The 13,456-nt window shown below is 42.4% G+C and overlaps 1 protein-coding gene across 3 annotated transcripts in view; it reads right to left on the minus strand.

Annotated features, from left to right (window-relative positions):
• LOC138672780 (cytospin-B-like) overlaps positions 1-13,456 on the minus strand; it is a 442,687-nt gene that overhangs the window by 37,143 nt on the left and 392,088 nt on the right. For all 3 annotated transcript variants that reach the window (XM_069761133.1, XM_069761134.1, XM_069761135.1), the window contains one exon: positions 11,793-11,895. In XM_069761133.1, the coding sequence (XP_069617234.1) occupies positions 11,793-11,895 (103 nt within the window). The remainder of the gene's footprint in view (positions 1-11,792; positions 11,896-13,456) is intronic.

Raw genomic sequence — 13,456 nt, forward strand, 5'->3', positions numbered from 1 at the left:
CTTACCTTAAAGAAGCACTCCCATCATAGCTTTTATCCTCAGAATACATTGCAATGGTATTATATAGCACTATTATGCAGTGGCGTAACTAGAGTCCAATGGGCCCCTATGCAAAATTTGGACTTAGGCCCCCCACACACACACACAACCACCCCGTCTACTTGCTACCACATGTTGGTCAGATATATGGACGCTTGTTGGGTTCCAAATCCTATAAGAACATACGAGTTGCCAACCATCCTTCAATATGTAGTAATATTCCCCATCCTGGACTCCTGACTGGTATATATGTCCCTCATCCTGGCACCATCCTGGTAGAACCCCACAGCTGGCAGCAATCATGCAGCCCCAAACTATGACACTCCCACCACCATACTTGATTGTATGTCCTCCATCCTGGTATATGTTTCCCATCCTGGTATATATGTCCATGTACAGTTCATGATGGGCCCCATAAGATGCTCCATACAAAATACGCCCCATATAATGCTCCATAAAGTTCATGATGGGCCCCATAAGAGACTCCATACAAAAATATGCCCCATATAATGGTGCATAAAGGATAACGATGCCCTATAAGATGCTCCATAGAAAATTTGCCCCATTTAATGCTGCATATAGGTTGATTATGGCCCCATTAGATGCTCCATAGAAAATTTGCCCCATATAAAGCTCATCATATCAGTGCAGTTTATGCTGATAGGATTACTGTATATCTGCTGCTGCAATAAAAAAAAAATGACATACGGTACTCCTCTCTCATCGCTGCCCTCTGCTCCTCCATGTCACCAGCTCTCTTCAGTGACTGTTCCGGCAAAAGATGCACACTAACCTCGTCAACGTGCCCTCTGACCTGAACGTCACAGCCAGAGGACCCGAAAGACACAGCGCGGCAGTGGAACGGGGACAGGTGAATATCACCAGTGCCGATGTATTGAGAAAGCGGCGGCAAAGGCACCTAGCCCCCATAGTGTGGTGTCCCTGCCTGCTCAGGACACCGGCACTTGTCCCATTGCCAACGCCGACCCTGTAAGCAGCCACCGGAACACTTACCAAGGTTGCAGGGGAGCACGGACATGTTCCGGAGACGCTGGGGAACTCAGCACTGGGACTGTGACTCCTGTATAAGCTGAGGGGGGTCTTTCTCAGCCAAAAAAAAGGGTCTGAAAAACTCGGCTTATGCACAAGAATATATGGCATTAATATTATGATAGATGATAGAATAATGAGAGAGAAAGAATATTTTACGGCATTTTTACTACTTAATGCAAAGTCAAAAGTTTACTATGATGTTAAACAATTCTAGACTGCCCATATGATGAAGTCATGTGTTTGGAAGCTTCTGACAGGTTTCAACTGTATGTCCCTTATCCTGGGCCCCATCCTGGCATATAGGTCTCTTTATCCTGGGCCCCATCCTGGTATATATGTCCCTTATCTGAGGACTCTTCCTGGTATAAAGCGTATGTCCCAAAAGTGAGTACCCCCCTCACTGTTTTGTAAATATGTTAATGTATGCTTTTAATATATCTTTTCATGGGACAACACTGAAGCTCTGACACTTTGATACAATGTAAAGTAGTTAGTTAACAGTGTAGAGCCATTAAGGTCTAAACCGCTTGCAACAAAAGTGAGTACGCCCTTAAGTGAAAATGGCCAGATTGTGCCCAATTAGCCATTTTCTCTCCTCGGTGTCATGTGAATATCAGTTGAGGAGACCCCTGATGAGATACACGTCTGTTTCAGGGAGCTTTCCCTTGGGATGTGACATAAGACTGCCATCAGGAAAACCGTGCTGCTGTTTTCCACTCTCCACACGCAGCTTGTGATGTCATGGCTTTTATGTAGAACATCCCAAGCGTCCTGTTTGCTTAGAAGAAATTTCTCTACGTGGGCTCAGTCCATCAGTCCCAGCACAGTGTCCTTTTCCATACGTTTCCGCATACTTCCTGCATCTCAAGGAAATAATGTATATGGTGTAGATGAACGTGTGAAAATTCAGGCTTTTGCCGTTAGGATGGCAACAAGATTCTCGCTGCACAAAATATTTCTAATCTACTTCCCTTGTGTCAGCATTTGTATAGTACGATGCATATACTGGAGCACGGTACTCATGATATTATTATTATTTATTGTTATAGCGCCATTTATTCCATGGCGCTTTACATGTGAGGAGGGGTATACATAATAAAAACAAGTACAATAATCTTGAACAATACAAGTCATAACTGGTACAGGAGGAGAGAGGACCCTGCCCGCGATGGCTCACAATCTACAATGGATGGTATAATATTTACTGATGTACAGATGTTATCAATCAGATAATTCAGGATGTGCTGTAGAGAGAAAGAAAGCACACATAATAGCGTGAGCCTATAGAGGGGAAAAAATATAGCAAAAAATGGTATTGCTCACCTAGTAGGATGTATGGTACCTCCTTAGTTGCTGATGCCCTGTGGCCTGGAGCGAAGTCCCATAAAAAAACGATAAACCGTTCTTGCTGCTTGTAGTAGTATAACAAGTTTTTTTATTGAACTATGTGCTGCAACGCCGAACTGGAGACTTTTTCAAGTTCAAAAACACCTACAGTTAGGCCACAATCACATATTTAGTATTTGATCAGGATTTTACATCAGTATTTGTAAGCCAAAACCAGGAGTGGAACAATCAGGAAAAGTATAATAGAAACATATGCACCACTTCTGTATTTATCACCCACTCCTGATTGTGGATAACAAATACTGATGTAAAATACTGACCAAATACTGAACGTGTGACCTTGGCCTTAGACAGACACATTTAAAAGCCTGAAATGAGTGACAGGTGGCCATTAAACATGTCCAAGAAAGGCAAGGGATCTAGCTTCCAATATATCTAAAAAAAAAAAAAAAAAAAAAAATCACTTTTTTTTAATCCGTTAAAAAAGTGAAAAAACGTACCGTACATACATTGCAAAAGGTTGTGTAATGACACTGCTTAGTGTCACTGTGGACAGCCTATATGGTGCTAGCAGGGGGCATGGGACCAAGAGCTGGGGGTGTAAGCAGGCTCGGACTGGCCCATAGGGGAACAGGGGAATCCCCCGCTGGGCAACTGTGCAGACACGGGCCCCCAACCCTACTATATGGGTAGTACTTGGCATAATTCACGTGATTTACTCTCTACAGAAAAAAACAGCATCTCATAATTCATTAACCAAACTACCTAGTTTATTATTATATAGATATATAGGTAAATTTGTGAATGAGAGTAGTGAAATATTTGTATGCAGATGAAAAGTGGGCCCCCAAAGTCATTGTTACTGGTGGGCCCTTGGCACCCCAGTCCGACACTGGGTGTAAGGAGTAAGGCACACAATGCGCGCAGGACCTGAGACTAAGGAATGCAGAGTGCACAGGACCTGGCACTAGGCAGTCACGTGATCGCAGGGGCGGAGCCACCACACATGATAACGGCGAGACAGCTATGGACGCAAAGCACAGAGCAATAACAGTCAGTGGAGAGCCGAGGGTCAAAAGCCAGAGAAGAGCGAGGTATAAGTGATAAGACAGAAGAGTAAACTGAGACGAGCCAAGGGGTCAGAGAACCAAGAAGGACAGATCAGCACTGAGCAGAAAACAGAGGCAGAAGTTGGGAGACAAAACCGAGTCATACACAACAAAGCTAACACACAGAGGCACAACAATTACAGATAAGTAACCTGGGTCAGCAACCACTAGTCGAGTAAACAGAAGTATCACTGACACCAGACCCATGAACAACCAGCATTAAATAGCTGCCCCAGAACCAGAGAGAGGCAAACTAGCGTTAACCCTGGCCAGACCAGGACGGAGGCTGGATCATGCATTCCAGAGCCATGACAGGTTGAAGTGAGTACACTCCAAAAAAGTTGTTTTAAACACTACAGGATTCTTAGTCCCGGTACAATTGTGAATACCCAACGCGTTTCAAATGCTACAGCGTTCTTAGTCCTGGTACAGAAGCAGTGGCATGCTTTCTGAACTTCCCTACTGACTCGATTCATTTTAGAAGGGGGAGCTGGATAATTTAGTTAATTTGTAAAATGAAAGATGGTGTTCTTGACCAGGAGAAGGCAGAGAATATTACAAAAATAAAAGAGTATTAGTCCAAATGCAATGAAAAATGAAATATCTTGGCACTATTATTAATGGGTGGAGATCTGAACGCTATGTATTCCATAAAAAACAATAGCAGTCACTCACCATGTAAAAACACCAGCCGCATCCACACTATCCCTGCCTGCATGTGTAAGGAGATGGACATATAAAGAAACAAGTTTGTTATGTTGTTTAATGTGAACTGTGATGTGCGATAATAATTTTGATAATGTGAATTGCTTGACAGAAGGGATAGCAAGAGCGAATGTTTGGGACTAGCTCAGAGTGGGATGGGATAACAGAAGGGATAGAGACAGTTTGCTGTTGAAATGACAGATAGGGCCCAGAGTGTATAGAGAAGAGACCTAAGATCTGGTATGAGCAGTGCTGCATTTCTTGGGTGTCCCTAGAAATGAGAGGAGACCAGGAGAAAGAGATAGTGTGATCTGGAGCGGAAACGAGGAAGAGTGATTTATTGGAGACGGGTCCTGGGAGAAGATGGCCCAAAGTTTATAACTCCTAAAGGTAATGTGCTTAAACAGGAGGGAGTATGAGAGTCGAAGAGAATGCCCGGCGGGAGCTCCAGAGTGTCAGAGACAGAGAAGATAAGTACCGCCATACTGAAACCGTAGTTCCCCAGAGTGGAAATAAGATGCTGAACCAAAGGTTGAGTAAAGGACTGTTGCTATTCGAACTGTAGTATTGAGCTGAGCTGTGGTGAGGCACTGAGGAAAAGTGAAGACAGAGAAGAAGTAAAGAGAAAGGAGAATGGGATGGAATTTGTGTGAGGAAAATGTTACCGATAATGAAGGAAACATTTAGGAAGAAATGTACCTGCTATGTGCTGTATAAAACCCTTCCCAAGTTCATGTTCAGTAAAAAGTATATTTTGAACTGGTGGTCTCCCTCCTTGAACTGTGAAACATCTGATCCTGGTCAAACAATACATGCGGCCTGCTTGGGTGTAGCGCCCTCACTGCACAAGTCCACACAAATAGCCAAGACCACCAACTTCAAGTAATGTGCTGGGGTGAAATAGTCGAGCGAGGGGTAAACAGTAGATTAGAGAGAAGAATAAGAGGTAAGAGAAAAGGAGAAAAAAGTAGAACTAAGAGTTAGTATGGAAGGTGAAGTAGTGGAAAAGAAAGTGGAGAGAAGTGGGACTTTGGTTTGAGTAGAGAGAACACTATTTTGTGTGGATAAGTCAGTATTGGAGAAGTTTCTAATACTGGCTTATCTACACAAAATAGAGTTCTCTCTACTCAGACATTTTTCGAAATTGTGATTCAACAGAAGAAAAAAACCTAAAATAAATGGCCTTGACAAAAATGATGCTAGACTTAACTTAATATTTTGTTGCCCAACCTTTAGTGGCGAACAAATGTTTTCTGTAATTCTCAATGAGACTTCAGCACTAGTGATGAGCGAATATACTCGTTACTCGAGATTTCGTCCTCTGAGTATTTTTTAGTGCTCGGAGATTTAGGTTTTCTTGCCGCAGCTGAATGATTTACATCTGTTAGCCAGCATAAGTACAGTACATGTGGGGATATCCTAGCTACCAGGCAACCCCCACATGTACTTATGCTGGCTAACAGATGTAAATCATTCAGCTGCGGCAAGAAAAAAAATCTCCGAGCACTAAAAAATACTGGGAGGACCCCCGAGCGTGCTCGAGAAATCTCGAGTAACGAGTATATTCACTCATCACTATTCAGCACCTGTCCACATATATTTTAGCCCACTACTTGTGAGCAAACTTCAAAAGTGTCCAATGCTTTGCTCTTAACCGTTCTTGGATGTGCTTAACTGTGTTTTGTTGGAGGACTCATGACCTGTGACTCTGACTCAGAATAAACTTTCTGACAATGGGCAGTACATTTCCCTACAGATTACTTGATATTTCATTGTACCCTGCACAGATACCTCAAAGCAGCAGCAAAACATAACCAAGTCTCCTCCATGGTTCACAATAGGTGCAATGTTCTTTTCATTTTTGCATCTGTGAACATTGATCTTATTGAATTGCCAAAAGACAATCTCCCATAACCTTTGCGGCTTGTCCATATGCATTTGGAAAACTGAACAACTCCATAAGATAGAACATCAGTTGTAAGTCACCATCTGTAACTGTACTGTAATCTCTTACATGTTCTACAGGACTGGTATCCATCATTATATGGTCACCACATGCCGGTAATATCAGTGTTGGTCTTTGCATAAAGATTTATTTTCAGTAACTGCATGGTCATCTGCTGAGGTTCCCCTATACCCACAACTATGGTGACCACTGAAGTTGTAATTAGGGTGATCTAGTTAAAAGCCCATTCAGATGTCTTGCCCCTTCAATTGTCATTAATTTTCCATTTGTGCATACATCCAGGAAGGTTGGCTACAGTCCTTTAAAGGGGATTTCCAGTCCAAATCGATAAGTCTGTGTGACTGCAGACTTATGAATCCCCCCAAGCACACAAACTCTGCACTGCGGGGATTTGCCTGTTTCTGAGCTGAGAACGGAGGGTATGTATGAGTTATACATACTCTTGGACAGGGGATGGCCTTGCTTTCATACTCTTGTATAGTTCTCCAAGTGTATGGAGTGCGGCCACGCCCACTAGACGGGCCCTGGCTGGAAGTATATATAACACATACCCACCAGTCCTGGCTCAGATACCAGTGAATACCCGCAGCAAAGAGTGCGTGTACTGGGGGGAAATCAGAAGTCTGCAGTCACACAGAGTGACCGCAGACTTATCGATTTGGACCAGACAACCTCTTAAACTTTTTAATCTTATGTGCAACTGAAGTAACAGGAACATCAAGCTGTTTGGAGATGCTCTTTGTAGCCTTTACCTTTAATATGTTTGTCTATAATTTTCTTTCTAATCTCTCGAGACTACTCTCTCCTTAGCTTTCTTCGGTCTATGTTCAGCGTGGAATCCAAACAACACAATGACTACTTTTAGACCTTTAAATAGGCAGTCTGACTGGTTACCAGTTTGATAACGTTTTTGTCCTGAAGAAGGGGTCCTATGTGACCTTGAAATGCGTTGACTGCTGAACCTGTTCAGAATAAATGATTTGAAAGAATTAAGCCGACATCCTGGATCTTTCAACAGCGCAGGCTTGACACGCATTTTCCTCCACTTGTTGAATCTCTTCCTCGGTCCACGGAACCGTGTTGTGCTGCAGCTGATTTAAGTTGTTGTCCATGTTGCTACTTTGCAACCCCATCAGGTGAGTAAGCACCCCGTTGATTTCTCACCGATTTTACCAGTTAAGACCCTATTGTGCTTGTGTTTGCTTCCCAGTTTTCTATGCTATTACCAGTTTGCAGACACCTGTGATGCTAGTTACAGGACACATCTTAGTTTATCTGAATCCTCGTATGGTCAAATTATTTTTAATACACATTTTACATTAAGCAAAAAGAGAAAGAAAAAGCACTCACGTATTATGTAATGCAGTAACAAGTATGGCTCTTCATTACAAATTGTTACTTTTCCTTCCTATAGCAGAAACAAGTCGTAAACTTCTAATCTATGCATGAGAAATGGTAACGTTTTTTCTGTAGTTTATCTTACCTTTTAGGAGTGTAATAAAGTGATAAATAAGTCAATTAGTAGTTTCTCTTCACAAAAATTACAGCTCTACTATGTAAAAACTACAGTATTTCTCTTGAACCTTTTGTTTTGTCAGGGGAAAAAAATACACTGGTGACCATCTTATTCCATGTATTATAGACTTCATATGTGAAGACCCTGCAAACCAGTGGTGAATAGAAATTTTTTAGCTTGCAAACCGGTAGTGTACTAAAACTACAAGGCAAAGACCACAAATGTGGTTTTGCACTGCACAACTTATACATGTGAACTATGTTGAAAACCACATGTTTCATTTGTAAAAGTCCCAAAGCTAAAACTGAGCAGGTTATCAGACAAGGTGCAGGGCAAGTGATTACAGCACGGATACACTGTGTATTTAGCGCTGACTGTTCACAGCCCAAACGGTATCCTGTTGACTGTAAACGAGCAGTCAAAATGGTATTTATCTGCAGATTATCACTATGGCTGTAGTTAAATACCATTTTGTCTTTGCAACAGGTTCTCATTAAATTATTATCCACATCATTTAACATTTCACATCCTAACTGGTTTGTCTATATTCATGGTCAGTCATCAAAAGTGTCAGATATAAAGTTAAGAGTCACAGTTTTACTAAAGTAAATCTGTATTCTGAGTTATTCCAGAAAGTAACAATGCAGGATCTACCACCACCATTATTCATTAGGGACCATTGCACTACACTAAATCTACATTTTTCAAAGGAAAGAATCACTACCAGCCACCTCATTCCAGTTTTTTAATATGTTTTGTTATTCATCAGGAGACTTCTAAGAAAAACACATTACCAGCGGATGATAGAATTCTGTAATGACTCGCAATTCCATTTCCTAATGTAAAATGTGTATTCTCCTTACAGCTTTTCGTGAAAAAAAAATAAAAACATCAGCAATATGAGAATCAACCATTTCCCAGCCATCTCTATGCAAGTAAGGTTTAATAACTCACATCAGAAAAAAAAAACATGGTGCCAGAAATGGATTTCCAATAGGCACAGTAGGCCAATGCTTCTAGGGGACCCTAGGCTTTATAGAGCTTTTGATACTATTCAGTACCAAAAAGAAACCTGCCCACTAATTACTCTGCCAAAACTGCGGGCAGCATGTACCATGGTTTGACCTCATCACTGCGGTTCTTGGAATCACTCAAGTATTCCTGAGAAAATATTCTTCAAGGATCCAGCTGCGCGGTTCCCCGTAGGCATTTCCCAATGCTGGTCTAGGTGATTGACAGGTATCTCGCTATGGGAGAAACCTGTCAATCAACTGCAGCAGTGCTGGAGGTGGAGCCAGGCGAATCTAGTCTCTCACTATGGTCCATCGGCAGGATCTTTAAAGTATATTTTCTCAAAACAGCGAGGCAATAACTGGTTGCAGTCATCCAGGCCTTGATTCATGATGCCTCCGGTTTTGGTGAGTCAGGTGACAGGTTCTCTTTAAAGGAAATCTGTCAGCAAGTTTTTGCTATTGAATGTGAGAGCAGCATAATAGAATAAGAAGATTTAGCCCTGTTAGATCTACATTAGGCAAAACAAGTATTTCATGAAAGTATCAGTAAGTGATACAGCCCTTCAATCAGAGTTTCTTGCCCTATGTTATACTGCTCACAGATTTATAGCAAAAACTGCTGACAGATTACCTTTAAGCGGTATGCGAGAGGTAAAAAAGAGGCTACAAGCTCACCCCACTAATTTTATTTTAGCAAGTTCCAAGCATTTGAACAATAGAAGGTACATGACATGCAAAAACTGTGCTGCAATGGTGACAATGTATCTCAGGATACATTTGCAAGCTTTACTTTTAGATTTATGCTATGTAATTTTAACTACCGACTATACAGCCAGACTCTGGGGGATTGCTTGTAAATGCCAAAAAGAAAGTTTGCATACTACTGGTGGTTTTACTGCTGGGTGGCCGATGAACTATGACAAACATAAATTGTGCAGACCTTAAAGAAAGTACGTGTGTATATATGACAAGTGCGATGTGGGTGTTCTAATTGTAATCAGTAAGAAGGATTTCACGCAGAGCAAAACATTACAGCACATGCAATATTTTGTTCTAATGAAAATAAGAAATCACTGTTTGTTGACACTCGTAAAAGTGAAAATAAATCTACTAAAAGATCTTTAGAAATCTTCAAGCTCTATAAAAGGAAAAACAGAATTTCATACGGTTATTTGTTTTTTGCTTACAATCACTCCCTTAGGCTCACTGGATGAAATTATACAGACGGGAAACCCCCCATCTACACAACTATAGTTGCCAATGTTTTGTAAATTGACAGACGGTCCATAAAAACCCAGTGCCTTTCTCTGCGTCAACAGCATTCGGCAGAAAAAAAGCACAGTCCGTGAATTTTCCCCCCATCCCTGAAGTATGTACTGCGCATGCGCTAAAAAAGCTGCCATGCACAAAACAAACAGGACCTGTCCCAGAAAAAAAAAAAAAGAGTCCCGGACTCTGACAGAAGCTTGGAGGGTGGCCGTCCGGCAGCTGCGCCGTCAACGGAGCAGAGGCACGTCTGCATGTGGGACTCCATACAAGCGAAGTCAGACATGAAGAGGAGCGCAGGCTGGCATCCTGCTGCTGACCTGCTGCTCATCATCGGCTGGCAACGATTGGGGACTTGGCGCACTACAAGTTGTCAAGGAGGCCTGATGCCAGCTCTAGGACTGGCCGAATCACCCCTTAAACAGTTTCAAATACTCATCTATTCCCGTTCCATGTTGCTAGTGCTCCGGTGTCCACTCTGATCTACTCAATGCCTCTGATTCTCTGTGAAGTCTCAGTGCAGACGTCGCGCTGACGTCACTACAGCCCGACCAATGCACTGAGACATCACAGAGTCAAGACGCTGAGGAGACCTAAGCGGAGCAGCAGACAGGCAGCGGCGAACACGAAGAGGTGAGTATTTGATTATTTTTGTAGCATAATATGGGGCCATTATACTGTATGGAGCATTATATGGGCGCCATTATTCCGTGTGGAGCAATATACAGGGCCACTATACTGTATGGAGCAATATATGGGGCCATTAAGTTTTATGAAGCAATATTTGGGGCCATTATTCTGTATGGAGTAATATATTGGGCCACTATACTGTATGGAGCAATATATGGGGTTCATTATAGTGTACAGAGTAATATAGGGGGCTATTACCGTATATGTATTTTGTATGTAGCATTACATGGGTCATTATGCTGTATAGAGCATTATATGGTGTCATTATACGGTATGAAGCAATATATGGTGCCCATAATACTGTATGGAGCAATATATGGGGCCCAATATTCTGTATATAGCATTATATGGGGTCATTATACTGTATGGAGCAATATATGGGGCCATTATACTGTATGGAGCATTATATGGGGCCCATTCTGTATGAATTGCAGCACAGCTGCGGAGGAGATGGAGAAATTAATTTCTCCATCTCCTCTGCTGCTGGCGTTGGCGGGAATCGCACTGCACTTAGGTGATATCCAAATGCAGTTTGATGTTTCACATGCACTCATAGACTTATATGTAAGCGTGCAATCTGAATTTGCCATGCAATCGCAGCATGCTGTGTTTTTTTTCTGGTCCGATCGCACAATCTGATCGGAGCAGGAAAAAAAAATGCCATTGAGAATAGAAGCATAGGATTAAATTGGTACAACTGCTGTCTGATTTTTTATCGGATTGCATTCGTCCGATTTAATCGCACGTGGAAGGGAGTCCCAAGTCATGTTCTTATCATTGTATACAAGACAAATCATCAAACAGGTCTGATAGAAAGAGGTAAGTATTAAAGGAGATGTCTAGTCTTAAAGTACAATTACATTCTATGTGACCGCAGACTTATGAATGAGCACACTGCGCCCTGTGAGGATTCTCCAGTGTCTGCAGGTGATCATGTGACTTCAATAAAACATCAGATCTCACTCGGCTGTCTTATACGGCCGTCTGACTGTGCCCTAATAGTCTATTAAACCAGTCTTCAAGGGAAACTTTTTAATAGTGAGGAAATTGCATTATATGAATTCCATATTGGACATTAAAGAACTCACCGAATAACCCTCCGTTTTCTTTTGGCACCATTTCAATAAAGCATTTCTTTTTGAGCCTCCATATTCTCTGGCTAAGGCAGCCAATGGGTCTTTTCTTTCCACACTGAAATTGAAAAATAATTATAAAATACCAAAAATAAAGGTAATAATATATCTACAAACTACTTTTTTAAACACAGATGCTGGAATTTGATGCCCTCAGAGTACAATATAGTAATACAAATTGATGTAAGATGTGCCGTACAAGTCTGATTCATGTGGTTCTAATCTCTAGATCCCACAAAACTGTTTTGTAATGCATATTCCTCCTCTAGAACTCACACATATGTTCAGAACAAAAGTTTCCCCTGACCCCATGACAAATCCAGACAAAAAATAAAAGTAGAGGTGGTCTTGCAGGACTACTCCTCTGCTGCATAGCAGTAGATAGAGGACCACAAGTCCATGACCACAGTATAGTTACATCTGTCGCACAACTTATAATGTAGGAAAGATATATCTTGGTACCGTGTTAGCCAGTAGATAGAAAAAAAAATTGAGACTCATCAGTGGTTGATACCTTTTAATGGCTAACTGAAATTTATGATATTTATGCACAATACAGCCCAGAAATAATGCCATAGATAAGACAGGTGACGTGAAGCAGAACTACCATAATGTGAGAGTGATAAACAGTTGTGTCCATAAATATTGGAAGAGTTATTAGATAAGGAGTGTGATTGTTTTATTGTCCTCTGACTGGGGTCTAGTTCTGTGCTGTGATGCCCCCACAAGGTCTGAGGAGCATCAAGGAGTGTGAGACCTGGTGCTGGGGAAGATTCCAGAGCGGTGGCCAACTCATTGAGGTAACTGTTGAAGTGCGTTGGGCTTGCTTAGGGTGCAGCCCTGTCTGACTCCGTGGCACTGCTGGAAATCAGTCGTTCTTCTACCATTCACGCTCACGCTGCAGTGGTTCTCGGTGTAGGAGCTTTTTATGACATCGTAGGTCTTTCCTCCTATTCCGTTCTCCAGCAGCTTCAGTAACAGGCCTGGGTGCCACACTGAGTCAAAAGCCTTTCTGAAGTCCACAAAACAAGCGTACATCTTCCCGTGCTTTGTTTTGTGGACGTGACTCTGAATCAGGCTGTGCAGGGTGTAGATGTGGTTGGTAGTGTGGTGGTTTAGCATGAATCCCGCTTGACTTTTGCTGAGGACATTATGCTCGGTGAGAAAATTAAGGATCCTTTTGTTCAAGATGCTTTTGTTCAAGATGCCAGGTTGCTGCTGACACATATACCTCTGTAGTTGGCAGGGTCATAGCTGTCCCCACTCTTGTGAATGGGTAAGATGAGGCCTTGATTCCAGGTACGAGGGAAGTACTAGCGCAATATTGAACAGTTTAACCATTGCGGTCTGTGGAGCGCCCCCAGACACAGGGCCACAGGTTACTCGGTACCGGTCCTCTCTGTCTCAGTTCTGGGGTTGTCACGGTGGCTGGACCCGGTCCGTGACCCTGCTAAGGGGCGTCCAATGAAAGCTCCTGCTGGTTTGAGCTCCTGCATTCCTGAGTTCGTCATTCTGTAGCGGTAGTCGGAGAGGGCGGTCGTCACTTTTGGCGCCTCTTTGGCAGTCTCCTCCCATGGCACGCCCTCCTTCTCCTGCGCTCTTCGTGGCGCGGCAATGGC

This window comes from Ranitomeya imitator, chromosome 3 (assembly GCF_032444005.1).
Source record: "Ranitomeya imitator isolate aRanImi1 chromosome 3, aRanImi1.pri, whole genome shotgun sequence".
NCBI lineage: Eukaryota > Metazoa > Chordata > Amphibia > Anura > Dendrobatidae > Ranitomeya > Ranitomeya imitator.